Genomic DNA, 12,648 nt, shown 5'->3' on the forward strand with positions numbered 1-12,648 from the left:
GAGGAGGAAACCCCTGGAGCTCCTGGACTCGCTCATCGGAGAGGAAAGGAAACCAAACGAGGAGGAACATCTCCAGCTTTATTCAGCGTTCCGGCTCAATGTGAGGAGGCGCTCGTCTGGAGAAACATCTCAGCTTGAAAGAGGCCTCCAAAGAAACACGTGGAGATCTTGTGCGTTTGCAGCGGCCGTGGAGTCAGAAGAAGACTTCCCCTGGAGTTTCCTGGTTCCAGGACGGGAGCTCCGGGACCCCACCTTCAGTAACACCTCTTGAATACGTCTTCCTGGAGGACATCGGCGGCTCAGACCGCCAGCAGATTGCTGACGCTGACGGACAGGAAGAGCGCTGAGGGGACGGCGTGAGAAGAAGATCAGGGTTGGTGAGCTCACAAGGAGGCCAGGAGGAGGAGAGCCACCTCACCCGAAGCCTCGCCGTGCAGCTTCTGGCCGTCGGCGCTGGTCACCCGGCAGGAGAGGAAGCGTTTCCTCCCCTCCGTCTTCTCCAGGGACGACTCCAGCAGGACGGTGCTCCCCAGACGGATCGGGCTGGGACGGGACAAGGTCTGCTCTCAACGCTCTGCTTCACACCTTCTCTCACACACCGAGGAACGGGTTCGGCCCGGAGCCTCCGGGAGGTTCCAGGCTGGAGAAGGAGGAGGAGCCTCGGTCGACCAGGTGGACTTCGTATCGACATGATGATTATTTTATTAGCATTATTAGCGATTGTTTTGATTATCGTTAGATGAGACATTGGGCATCCGGTCCAAACTGGACTTCCTAGTTTTGATGCTACATCAAGTTCTCTGATGATATATTTTGAATTTTCTAGTCCTCTATATTTATTATTTTTATTATTAAACATGATACCATAATTATGGTCCTCCAGGAGGTTCCAGGCTGGAGAGGGAGGAGGAGCCTCGGTCGACCAGGTGGACTTCAAATCGACATGATGATTATTTTATTAGCATTATTAGCGATTGTTTTGATTATCGTTAGATGAGACATTGGGCATCCGGTCCAAACTGGACCTCCTAGTTTTGATGCTACGTCAAGTTCTCTGATGATATACACTGCTCAAAAAAATAAAGGGAACACTTACAAAACACATCCTCGATCTAAATGAATGAAATATTCTTATGAAATACTTTGCTCTTTACACAGTTGAATGTGCTGACAACAAAATCACACAAAAATGATCGATGGAAATCAATTGTATCAACCCATGGAGGTCTGGATTAGGAATCACACTCCAAATTAAAGTGTAAAAACAAACTCCAGGCTGATCCAACTTTGATGTAATGTCCTTAAAACAAGTCAAAATGAATCTGTGTTGCTTCCTGAGTGGACACTATGATTTCACACAAGTGTGATTGACTTGGAGTTACATTGTGTTGTTCAAGTGTTCCCTTTATTTTTTTGAGCAGTATATTTTGAATTTTCTAGTCCTCTATATTTATTATTATTATTAAACATGATACCATAATTATGATAGTAATAGTAATATCACTATACATATATAATATATTTATTTATCTATTTCTAAATCCTCATTGTTGTTCACGCTGCTGTTTATGTATTTGTGGATATCTTTTGCTATCTTTTAATTGTCTCCTTTATTTAAATTTATACTCTTTTATATTTATACTATTTATTTAAATTGTCATTGTTGCGCTGTATTGACCAAAGTATTTCCCCAGTGGGTATCAATAAGTTGTATCTTATGTTATTGCAATTATTATTACTATCATTATCATTACACGTCTTGCTTTTTATTTTTATTTCTCGCTATTTTATTCTTTGTTTTTATATTGAGTTACATCGGGACATTTCATAAATCTGTCTGACATGATGAGAGACTGAGACGGGCTGCATCTACTCAACGTTGGTGTTTGGAAACCTTCTCCGTTGTCATGGTAACAACTCATATTGGGGTTCGGCTCGAGAGATTCGGAGGATCTCCGGCGACCCTTTGACCTTCTCTGAAGGACATCTGAGGTTCATGGAGAACCAGAGTGGAAGAGCCTGCGACCAGGGCTTCCTGGTGGGGGTCTGCATCTTCTCCTGCAGCCTGATGCAAGGCTGAGCAACACACACACACACACACACATGCACACACGGAGTGCTGTTCCACCCTGAGTTCTCCATGTTCTAGTTCAGGAACAAGGCCTGACCTTCTCCACGGAGGCTCTCCGTCCTCCTCCAGCCCAGAAGGTGCTCCTCACACATGCAGCATCTCCTCACCTGCGGTAGTTGATGTTGAGGTTGGCCGTCATGACGGGCCCGGTGAGGTAGTTGGCGTGGGTTCCCGTCACGGCGTCGATCATGGTGGCGATCGCCCCCCCGTGGACGAGTCTGGAAACACACACACACACACACACACAGATGAGATGGTGGAGACCAAAAGTGCCTGAAGCTTCAACTTCCTGGTCTTCCTGAAATGAACGGTGGAGAAAGCCAAGGGTTCCTTGTCTTCAGCCCATCTGAGAAGAACCTCTCTATCTACGGTCCTTTGCTTCCTTATCTTCTGATCTCCAACACCACCTTCCAGGAAGGCGAGGAGTCCGATTCCTCTCTGAGATGTTCCTCCTGCAGAGACTCACCCTGGAGGCCCCTCCAGCAGGTGTCCGGCCTGGAAGACGCAGACGGACTTCTGCTCCTCTTTGTTCAGGAAGATGACGTACTCGAAGGCGGCCCCCGGGGTGCGGACGCTGCGGGTGAAGAGCCGGGCTCTGGACTGGAGGAGCTTGCTCAGGTAGACCCCACCTGGCGGGAGGAGAAGCAGCAGAACGGCAGGAGACGAGGTTCAGAAGGGAGGTTCTCCATCATCTACACACCAGGAGCAGAAGGTGAAGAGATCATCGGCGGACCGCTCCACGAGGAGCTGGCTGCTGAGGTGGAAGCCTCATAGACCTCAGGTTCCTCATGCAGCCCTGAAGATGGGAGGTCTTCAAAACACCACCACCAGTGTGACCGGTTCCTCAGGTCACCAACATGTTCTCCTCCTCCTTTCTCACCACTTTTGTGCAGGCTGTGGACATCTCACAATACAACGTCCTCATGGGAGGGGGAACGAGGTGCATCTGCATCACCTCAGAGGTGAACCCAGGTGGAGAAGGTCTGGCGTTCTCCCTCTGAGGTCCAGGCCACCTTCATGATCATCACCCTCCAGACCTCACACGTCTCCGCGGCGGATCTTCTGATGCTTGGGCGGAGCTGGTATTCCTGGAGAAGCTGTGTGAGAGTACCTGTGGCATACTTGAGGGAGCGGTTGTAGCTGGGTAGTCTCCTCCACGGGCCCCGGGTCTCCTCCTCACACTGGCTGTTGTAGCGGTGGTAGAGCTCCAGCATCTCCGGGCTCCACGAGGAGTTGGGCAAGCTGAAGTCTCTGGGCTTCGGGGGCCAGAACGGCAGCGTCTGAGGAACAGAGCACAGGGAGGTCTTCTTCTGAATCTACAGACTCATCGACTCTGAGCCCGGTAGAACATGGAGACGGCAATCCTTCAGAGATGTCCCGAGGAGGACATCCTGGAGGTGCTCTCACTCCTGAGCAAACGTTTAGCTAGAGAATCGAGGGACCTCCAACCAGTGCAGATTCTGGGAGGGGTGGCTGTGGAAATCGTTCATCTCCCACCTGGTTCCTAACCGACACCAGGACAGGCTTGTAGACCTTCTGACCTTCTGGGTCTGGACCCGCTGGGGAGAGAGAAGAACCTCAGACGTGACCCACCACCATGGTCCTTCCCGAAGGCCCGCCGAGGCTCCAGCGGCTAGCAAACATCCTCGCCATCCGGACACCGGGCGATGTTCTCCACCCGCGGGGGGACCTTCTCAGCCTCCGGGGATCCGAGGGGGACCTTCTCCGGGCGGGCGGGTCCCGGTATCGGACACACACGCTCACACGCCCGCCCACACACACACACACACGCCCAGAAAAACACACGCCGATGTACCGGTGACTTTCAGCGGGAGCAGGGCACACAACTTCCGGGTTCAGAGCTCAGCCAATGGCAGGCCGAGACGTCATCAGACCAGATCGCAGTTCGCAATAAAGAACAGGTTTACATATTATTAATATTACTACAATAGTTATATTAATAATATTTAAAGTGAGGGAAAAAAATGGTTTCTATCTGACAGGTTCCGGGTATCTGTGTGTTTCATCGAAATATCAATATGATTATGATAATACAATATTATAATTATAATTAGCGGCACAACCCTGAACACACGAACCTCACATACAGTAAAATACAATAAACCCCTTTTTTTCCACTGTTCACTTTTTTTGCTTCTTTATTTTTTAATTTTTTGTTGTTATTTATATTTTATTTATATATATAAAATTATTATTTTTTTAAATATATTTCTGTCATCTATCTCTAACCCAGAGATGCTGCTACTGTTGTATTGTTGTGCTGTGTCCTGCCTTTTAAGGTAGTGTTTGTTTGTTTTTTTTGATTCCTCTGAACTTGAGAGCTACTGTCTCCAAATTTCGGTGCACTCTGTGTAATCCTTGCGCACCCTGAATCCTTGAATTAAGCAGCAAGTTGGAGCAGAGGTTAGCAGCTCCTCAAAAGTCCCACAGGAGGCCTTCCTGCGTGGAGTCTCCATGTTCTCCAGGTTCTTCCCAGAGTCAAGACACATGCAGGAGGTTCAGTGGAGACCTTGCATGTTCTCCTGTCCACGGGCCGTCTGGGAACGTGCACGCTCCACCTAGTGGGCGTGATACATCCATGCAGCCTGGCTGCTTGGTCTGCGGGTCGAGTCTGGAACACGACGGTGGCGGTTTGAACCCATGGAGGAAAAACTAAAATTGTCAAGTCTTCTTCCTCCCTTCTTGGCCCCAAGACATTCTTACCATCCATTAGGTGTGTGAAGGCTCTCCTCCAAACAGGAGATACATATCTGCCTCCATGGGACGGGTGTGTGTTGGACAGGGACAGGTGTTTGTCGGAGAGGGACAGGTGTGTGTTGGACATGGACAGGTATGTGTTGGCCAGGAAGAGGTGTGTGTTGGACATAGACAGGGGTGTGTTGGACAGGAAGAGGTGTGTGTTGGACAGGAAGAGGTGTGTGTTGGAGAGGGACAGGTGTGTGTTGGACAGGAATAGGTGTTTGTCGGAGAGGGAAAGGTGTGTGTTAGACAGGAACAGGTGTGTGTCAGAGTGACAGGTGTGTGCTAGACAGGAAAAAGTGTGTGTCGGAGTAGGACAGGTGTGTGTTGGACAGGAACAGGTGTGTGTCGGGGAGAGACATGAGTGTGTCAGAGAGACACGGGTGTGTGTGGGACAAGGAAACGAGTGTGTCGGAGAGGGACAGGTATGTGTTTGACAGGGAGAGGTGTGTCGGAGAGACAGGTGTGTGTTGGACAGGAAAAAGTGTGTGTCGGAGAGGGACAGGTGTGTGTTAGACAGGGACAGGTGTGTGTTGGACAGGAATAGGTGTGTGTCGGAGAGTGACAGGTGTTTGTGTTAGACAGGAAAAGGTTTTTGTCTTAGACAGGAAAAGATGTGTGTTAGACAGGAACAGGTGTGTGTCAGAGTAACAGGTGTGTGCTAGACAGGAAAAAGTGTGTGTCGGAGTAGGACAAGTGTGTGTCGGGGAGAGACATGAGTGTGTCAGAGAGGAACGTGTGTGTGTGGGACAAGGTAAAGAGTGTGTTGGAGAGGAACAGGTGTGTGTCGGAGAGGGACAGGTGTGTGACAGGGAGAGGTGTGTGTCGGAGAGAGACAGGTGTGTGTTGGACAGGAGCAGGTGTGTGTTAGACAGGAAAAAGTGTGTGTTGGAGAGTGACAGGTGTGTGTTGGACAGGAAGAGGTGTGTCGGAGAGGGACAGGTGTGTGTTTGAAAGGGAGAGGTGTGTGTCGGAGAGAGACAGGAGTGTGTTGGAGAGGAGCAGGTGTGTGTTGGACAGGAAGAGGTGTGTGTCAGACAGAGACAGGTGTGTGTTGGACAGGAGCAGGTGTGTGTTAGACAGCGGAGAGGAACAGGTGTGTGTTGGATATGGAGAGGTGTGTGTCGGAGAGAGACAGGTGTGTGTTGGACATGGAGAGGTGTGTGACAGCAGATTCTGATCAGTATCCCTCATAAACAAACCACAAAGTGTTGATGGAGGGTGTTCCTCTGCAGGTGTTTAGTCAGTCACAGTCGGACGGTTGCCGAGCAACAACACCCGAGCAATCCGGCCCCGCCTTCTGAGCAAACAAAGCCTTGTTCCTACAAACCCGTCTTTCCGGTCCAGACAGACTTAAATCCTTCTCCTCCTCCACAACCCCCACGTGAAGGGATCTGCAGGCCCTCACGTGAAACTTCTCATTGCGTGACAGAAGAACCGGCTCTTCTGGTTCCACCACCTGCATGTCCTTCCTTGTTCCTACTTTATTTAGAGGGAAAAACATTGCAGCTGTGAGAAGCAGAGCGACGAGGACAGAAACCCTTGGGCAAGGCAGCCTGCATCTCCACCTCACACATAATAATAATAATAACATTTTATCCAAGGCATGGCCTGCAGCCTGGATGGACCGTGACCATGAGAATAAACACACGTGAAATAAATATCTCTCGCTTCACCGAGAAGGAAGCGACTCTGGTTTATTTTTACACGCTGTGATCAAAGTAGTGATTGAGAAGAATTTCCTCAAAGCATGAAGGTCCCTGTGGATCCAAAGCAGTGCTGCTGACACTCTGAGGCTATCAATGTTTTCTTGTTTGAAACAAGCACGACTCCAACATCGTCCCTAAATATACCCCTTCACTCGTTCACCTCTGCTCTGACGGGGCCTTCCAGAAGGCCTCACTGGATCCCACACAGCCTCCTGTAGAAGGAGAGTCAGCGGTCAATATGTGTGTGTGGGGGGTGTGTGTGTGGAGGGGGGGGGGGGGATCCTACCTGGCTTCTGCTAAGGAAGTGTCAGCAAAGGCACAGATGGACTTGTCTCTTTCCCAGATCTGCTGCTTGAGCTGCTGGACGTCCACCTCGGCCTTCTGCTTGTCGTCCTGGTGGGTGGCTGAGGAGACAAGGAGCTGTGACCTTCACCTCACTGCTCTTCTACACCTTCTGCAGCGTTTCCCCGAATTTCGGCTCACTGAGGATCTCCAGTGATCTGTTCACTGGACTGTCGCACATCGTAAAATTATCATGAACGGGTCTCTGATTGGTGGGACGATACGACTGAAGGTGGTCCTGAGGAGCTGCTGAGGGATCTGGGAGGAACACCCACCTTTCAGGCTGCTCATGGACTCTGTGAGGTGGATCTTTCTCTTCTCTGCTTCCTCCTGAGGAGGTCAAAGGTGACAGTCGGGGTTAGAGAATGGCTCAGACTCGGGGTGTCTGTGTGTGTGTGTGTGTGTGTGTGTGTGTGTGTGTGTGTGTGTGTGTGTGTGTGTGAGAGAGAGAGAGAGAGAGAGAGACAGGAAGCGCCAACAAAGCTTTAAATGTGTTTTTACATATTCAAAGATCAGAACACTCGTGTGTGTGTGTGTGTGTGTGTGTGTGTGTGTGTGTGTTTGTGTGTGTGTGTGTGTATACTAGTGTGCGGTGTGTGTTTGTTTATGTCTGTGTATGCAGGTATATATATATATATATATATATATATATATATATATATATATATATATATATATATGTGTGTGTGAGTGTATGGAGGTGTGTGTATGCTAGTGTCTGGTTTGTATGTATATGTATGTGAGTGTATTTTAATACTCTCACATACATACATACATACATGTATTTAGTGTGTGTGTATGATAATGTCTGGTGCGTGTATCTATGTATGTGTGTGTATTAAAACACACATACAAAAACTGGTTCATACATTCATGTATTCTAATGTGTCTGTATTTTAATGTGTGTATGTGTGTGAATCTGTGTGTGTGTGATACTGTCTGGTGTGTGTGTTTGTGTGTGTATGTATGTATGGGAGTGCGTGTGTGAGTGTCTTTTAATGTTTATGTTTGTATGGTACTGTTTGGTGCGTGTGTGTAATTTAATGTGTGTGTATTAAAATTTACTTACAAAAAATAGGTTCATACATTCATGTATTTTAAAGTGTCTGTATTTCAATGTGTGTGTATCTGTGTGTGATACTGTCTGGTGTGTGTGCTTGTGTGTGTATGTATGTATATAAGTGTGTGTGTATTTTCATGCGTGTGAGTGTCTTAATGTGCATGTTTGTATAGTACTGTTTGGTGAGTGACTGTATTTTAATGCGTGTGTATTTTAAAGTGTGTGTGTGTGTGTGTGTGTGTGTATGTATGTAAGTCTGTGTGTGTATGTTCATGTGTGTGAGTGTCTTTTAATTTGCGTGTTTGTATGGTACTATTTGGTGCATGTGTGCATTTTAATGTGTATGTAAGTGTGTGTGTGCGTATTTATGTAAGTGTTTGTGTATGTTCATGTGTGTGAGTGTCTTTTAATGTACATGTTTGTATGGTACTGTTTGGTGTGTGTGTGTATTTTAATGTTTGTGTGTGTGTGTATGTAAGTGTGTGTATGTTCACGTGTGTGAGTGTCTTTTAATTTGCGTGTTTGTATGGTACTGTTTGGTGTGTGTGTATTTTAATGTTTGTGTGTGTGTGTATGTAAGTGTGTGTGTATGTTCACGTGTGTGAGTGTCTTTTAATTTGCGTGTTAGTATGGTACTGTTTGGTGTGTGTGTATTTTAATGTTTGTGTGTGTGTGTATGTAAGTGTGTGTGTATGTTCACGTGTGTGAGTGTCTTTTAATGTGCATGTTTGTATGGTACTGTTTGGTGTGTGTGTGTGTGTGTGCGCGCGCGCCCTCCTTGCCTTGGTGGAGCTGCACTTCCTCAGCTCTTCCTCGGAGCTCTTCATGTTCTCCTCGGCCACCAGCTTCTGGTCCTTCACCTCCTTCAGTTTGCCTCCGATGGTCGCCAGAACGACCCGCAGCTCCCGGATGTCGGTCTTCACGGTGTTGATGTTCTCCTCCTTCGTGCGGATCTCCAGCGTGTCCGCCAGCGTGCGCGCGATCAGGCTGCGCGTCTGGTACTCCTGACGCACGGTCTGGATGAGCATGGCCACCATGGCGGCGGTGGTGAGCGCCAGCAGGACGCCGAGCAGCTTCATCTTCCGGCCGGAAGGAGCTTCGGCTGGACCTTCAACCCGACCTCCTCACAGGAGGACCTGGACCTGGACCTGGATTTGGACTTGGATCCGGACCTTCTCCGACCCCCTCACAGGAGCCGCCGATCCGAAATCTGAGTCTCTATTTGCGAACGTGGGCGTTTACGCGCACCTATTTCCTCCTTCCCGGGGACGCGCAAGGACGCGTAAGGACGCGCGTCCCCGCGAACACACCTGGGAACCGGACGTTCCTGAACCGGGACTCCCGAGATGTCTCTCCCGCGCCTGGGCGTGTGCGTGCATGCGCGTGCGGGTTGCGGTTATGCGCATTTCCGCCTCGGAAACCCTCTGACTCCGATTGGCCAGCGCGGGTACCAGGAAGAAGACGTGCGGTTCGATGTCACGCACGGACGCGGGCAGGTAGACCGGCACCGGTGGCACGTCGGCAAGCGCTTCTCCGTCTCTTTTTTTTCCATTTTTCTTCCGGTTCCGAGGAGGAACCGAGAAGGACATCATGAAGGTGCAGCTCCTGCTTCCGCTGTCGGTGGCGCTCACGGTTCTTCTGCTGGTGCTGCTGAAAACGCGCCGTCAGGTGTTCGAGAAGGAGGAACGCAAGAGCCGCTTCGAGTCCATGAAGCTCCGCGTGAGCGGGGACGTGCTCACGGAGTACCAGACCGAGAAGATCGACGCGCAGAACTCGTTGTCCGAGGCCCGGGAGCAGCTGAAGGCCCTGGAGGAGCAGGTGGCGGCGCTCGGGCAGCAGAGCCGCGAACACCAGAGGGCGCTTGACGAATGTCGAGGCGCACAGGTAGGCGTGTGCGTGTGACCGAGGGTGTCCGTGCGCGTCAGCGGAACGGAACCGGTAACCGACGGCGGGAGAGGAACTATGTCCCAGGGATCAGGAGGAGAGCCGTAGGAGAGCCAGGAGGAGATGGTTGGTGACCACCAAAGGGTCAGAGGTCAACCCTGGAGGGTTAGCGGGATCAAAGGAGTCCATGGGTTCAGGAGGAAAAGAAGGTTCAGGAGGACCAGAGGAGTCCAGTAGGTCCAGGAGGACCACAGGAGTCCAGGAGTACCAGAGGAGTCCAGGGGTTCAGGAGGGCCAGATGAGTCAAGGACTACCAGAGGAGTCCAGGAGTTCAGGAGGACTGGAGGAGTCCAAGAGTACCAGAGGAGTCCAGCAGGACCAGAGGGTTTGGGAGGACCAAGGAGACCAGAGGACTCCGGGGGCTCTGGAGGACAAGAAGGTTCAGGAGGTCTAGGAAGACCACTGGAGTCCGGAGATTCAGGAGGACCAGATGGTTCAAAGGGTTCTGGAAGACCAATGGATTCCAAGAGCTCAGGTGGAACAGAGGGTTCAGGAGGACCAGAGGAGTCCAGAGGTTCAGAAGGACCAGAGGGGCGGAGGATTCAGGAGGACCAGGGAGACCAGTGGAGTCCAATGGTTCAGGAGGACTGGAGGGTTCAGGAGGTCCAGAGGAGTCCAGGAGTCTCGAAAAACCAGGGAGACCAGGGGAGTCCATGGGTTCAGGAGGTCGAGGAGGACCAGAGGAGCCTGGGGGTTCAGGAGGACCAGATGATTCAGGAGGTCCAGGGACAGTTCAGGGACATGTTGTGTTTATGTGCATGTGGTTTCTGAAGGCTCTGTCCACAGAACATCCCAGGTGGTAGAGCAGGAAGGCCTCCACCCAGCAGGTTGGTGCCCTTGGTTAAGGCACCGACCCCCAGACACCCCCCATGATCTGGCTGGTGCCTTGCCATTAGTGTGTGAGAGTTATTATAGGATACGTAATGTTTGGTGTCAGGGACAAACACCCTTTAGAACATGCAGATCTCCAGGAGATGAGAAGGTGGAAGGTCTGACCTTCATCTTTAGAACCATCCATCTCAAACTCCAAACCTCCAGAGAGGAGAGCAGTGGGCTCCTCCATGGCCTTCCTGGTCTCCAGGTGCCCTCATGACTGAATAATGCTGCTGCTTGCCCAGATCAGAGAGCTAACATCTCCATCAGGTAACATCTCCACCGCCGGAGAGGTCCTCCACGCAGACCAACAGGAAAGTGAGGAGCCAGGGGTGATCTCTGTTGGCACGGCGACAGTGGCCATTCCAGTTTGGCGAGGAGCTGGTGTTTACAGTGGAACATCTCACCATCTGCTGAGCAGACACAACACCTCCGTTAGCATTAGCATTAGCACCCCTGTAGTGCCGTTGAGCACACAAGCAAAGTCATAAGAGGCAGTGAGAAGCAAAGTGTGTAGATTTGAAGAGGTAGAGCTCCTCAGAGGAGGTGGAGGAGGAGATGAGGAGAGCAGCTGTGGACCAAGAAGACAAGGACCGAACTCTGAGCTCTGAGGCACTCACTGATTCTCCACAGGATCTGCCACTTTGGTCTTCATGACTTTGTGCTGTGGTTCTTCTCATTCCTCTCCTGTGTCCACACGGGAGAAGATACTTTTAAAACATCTGACGCGTCAGGTGCTTCACCCTGACATGTTGTGGACAAACTCCACGGCCAAGCTCACCTTCTCTTTCCCGCTTGCAGAAGACCTTGGGAGACGGAGTGGCGGCGGCAGAGGTCGAGCTGAAGAACTTGCAAGGTAAGGTCAGTTTATGGACCTCAACACCGTACAATTGCTGCAGCCAACGAGGAGGTTCTTCTCAAGGCTCTGATGAGAACTTTCCATGCCAGCCATCAATCATTCTGTTGTCCCTCAGCAGAAGAGCAAACACTCTCTGGAATGTAACGAGTCCAGATAAGTAAGCATACATCCACCTGGTGTTTGCTGGGTTGTCATCGGGTAACCGCTCATTCCTGCTCCTTCTGTTCTGCTGTGAACATTTGCTCCTTAACCTCAATCAGAGCCAGTCTCCTCTTGAGATCCCAGCCTGGGATGGTTCTCTGGTTGGACTATCCAGGTTCTCCTGGAGACTAGGAGTCAGGAATCTGCTCCAAAGCAGACTTAGATGTTGGTGGAGCCCAGTAGTCCCTGGTGTAATAGTGGTCAAACTTTCAGATTCAGCCAAGAAGGAGAAGGACGGCTGGACGAATGAGCTGAAGACCCTGAAGAGTAAAATGGACGCGACCAGCGAAGTGTGCGGCTTTCTGAAGAAAGATCTGGAGTCTGCGAGGTAGCTGTGACCTCAGCTTTATGCCGGCACGTTCTTTTCCCTATGCCTCTGCACCTTCACCTTCCATCTGCTCTTCTTTTGCAGCCCCTTCTGTCCCAAAAAAGCGGAGGAACCCAAGGCAGAGGCTCCTCAGCAGGTTCCCAAACAAGAAGCTCCAAAACCTCAGCCAGAGGCTCCAAAACAAGAAGCTCCAAAACCTCAGCCAGAGGTTCCCAAACAAGAAGCTCCAAAACCTCAGCCAGAGGCTCCCAAACAAGAAGCTCCCAAAGCATAGGCTGAAGAACAAGTCCTATGCTCCACAGCACCTCTTCTCGTTCAGAGGTGACTTCTCTGTAGCTGCTGAAGCAGGACCAGCAGTCTTCCTCGGATGTCAGCGACCAGCTTCTTTTCCAGATGTTATTTATTTTTGTGGAAATCTGATGTCGGTGCTCAGCGTTAGCG

General features: G+C 50.4%; 3 protein-coding genes across 4 annotated transcripts in view; 1 reads left to right on the forward strand and 2 right to left on the reverse strand.

The window, feature by feature from the left end:
* Nucleotides 1-63: 63 nt before the first annotated feature.
* them4 (thioesterase superfamily member 4) lies at nt 64-3,978 on the reverse strand. 2 transcript variants are annotated; one of them, XM_086155284.1, is made up of 7 exons: nt 3,673-3,978; nt 3,243-3,411; nt 2,598-2,760; nt 2,239-2,349; nt 865-931; nt 419-543; nt 64-343 (listed from the first exon to the last, which is right to left on the reverse strand). In XM_086155284.1, exons 2-7 carry the CDS (start codon nt 3,343-3,345, stop codon nt 130-132), a joined length of 783 nt encoding a protein of 260 aa, XP_086011410.1. In that variant the 5' UTR covers nt 3,346-3,411; nt 3,673-3,978; the 3' UTR covers nt 64-129. The 2 variants fall into 2 exon arrangements, with proteins under 2 accessions (XP_086011410.1, XP_086011411.1); XM_086155285.1 differs by lacking the exon at nt 865-931 and having other exon boundaries at nt 3,725-3,978.
* A 2,572-nt stretch (nt 3,979-6,550) lies between these two features.
* Nucleotides 6,551-9,265, reverse strand: LOC147229692 (uncharacterized). The gene is made up of 4 exons (XM_086155287.1): nt 8,785-9,265; nt 7,218-7,272; nt 6,887-7,004; nt 6,551-6,812 (listed from the first exon to the last, which is right to left on the reverse strand). The coding sequence occupies exons 1-4, from the start codon at nt 9,079-9,081 to the stop codon at nt 6,791-6,793; spliced, it is 492 nt and encodes a 163-aa protein (XP_086011413.1). The 5' UTR covers nt 9,082-9,265; the 3' UTR covers nt 6,551-6,790.
* Nucleotides 9,266-9,434: 169 nt separating this feature from the next.
* The window catches only part of LOC147229693 (uncharacterized), a 3,587-nt gene continuing 373 nt past the window's right edge, over nt 9,435-12,648 (forward strand). The window contains exons 1-4 of the mRNA XM_086155286.1: nt 9,435-9,886; nt 11,621-11,675; nt 12,093-12,207; nt 12,292-12,648. The exon at nt 12,292-12,648 is cut by the window's right edge and continues 373 nt beyond it. Of these exons, the coding sequence (XP_086011412.1) occupies nt 9,593-9,886; nt 11,621-11,675; nt 12,093-12,207; nt 12,292-12,481 (654 nt within the window). The 5' untranslated portion in view covers nt 9,435-9,592 and the 3' untranslated portion in view covers nt 12,482-12,648. The remainder of the gene's footprint in view (nt 9,887-11,620; nt 11,676-12,092; nt 12,208-12,291) is intronic.

The sequence above is a fragment of the Fistularia commersonii genome, chromosome 11 (assembly GCF_037954325.1).
Source record: "Fistularia commersonii isolate RoL2024-O1a breed Wild chromosome 11, RoL_Fcom_v1.0, whole genome shotgun sequence".
Taxonomy (NCBI): Eukaryota; Metazoa; Chordata; class Actinopteri; order Syngnathiformes; family Fistulariidae; genus Fistularia; species Fistularia commersonii.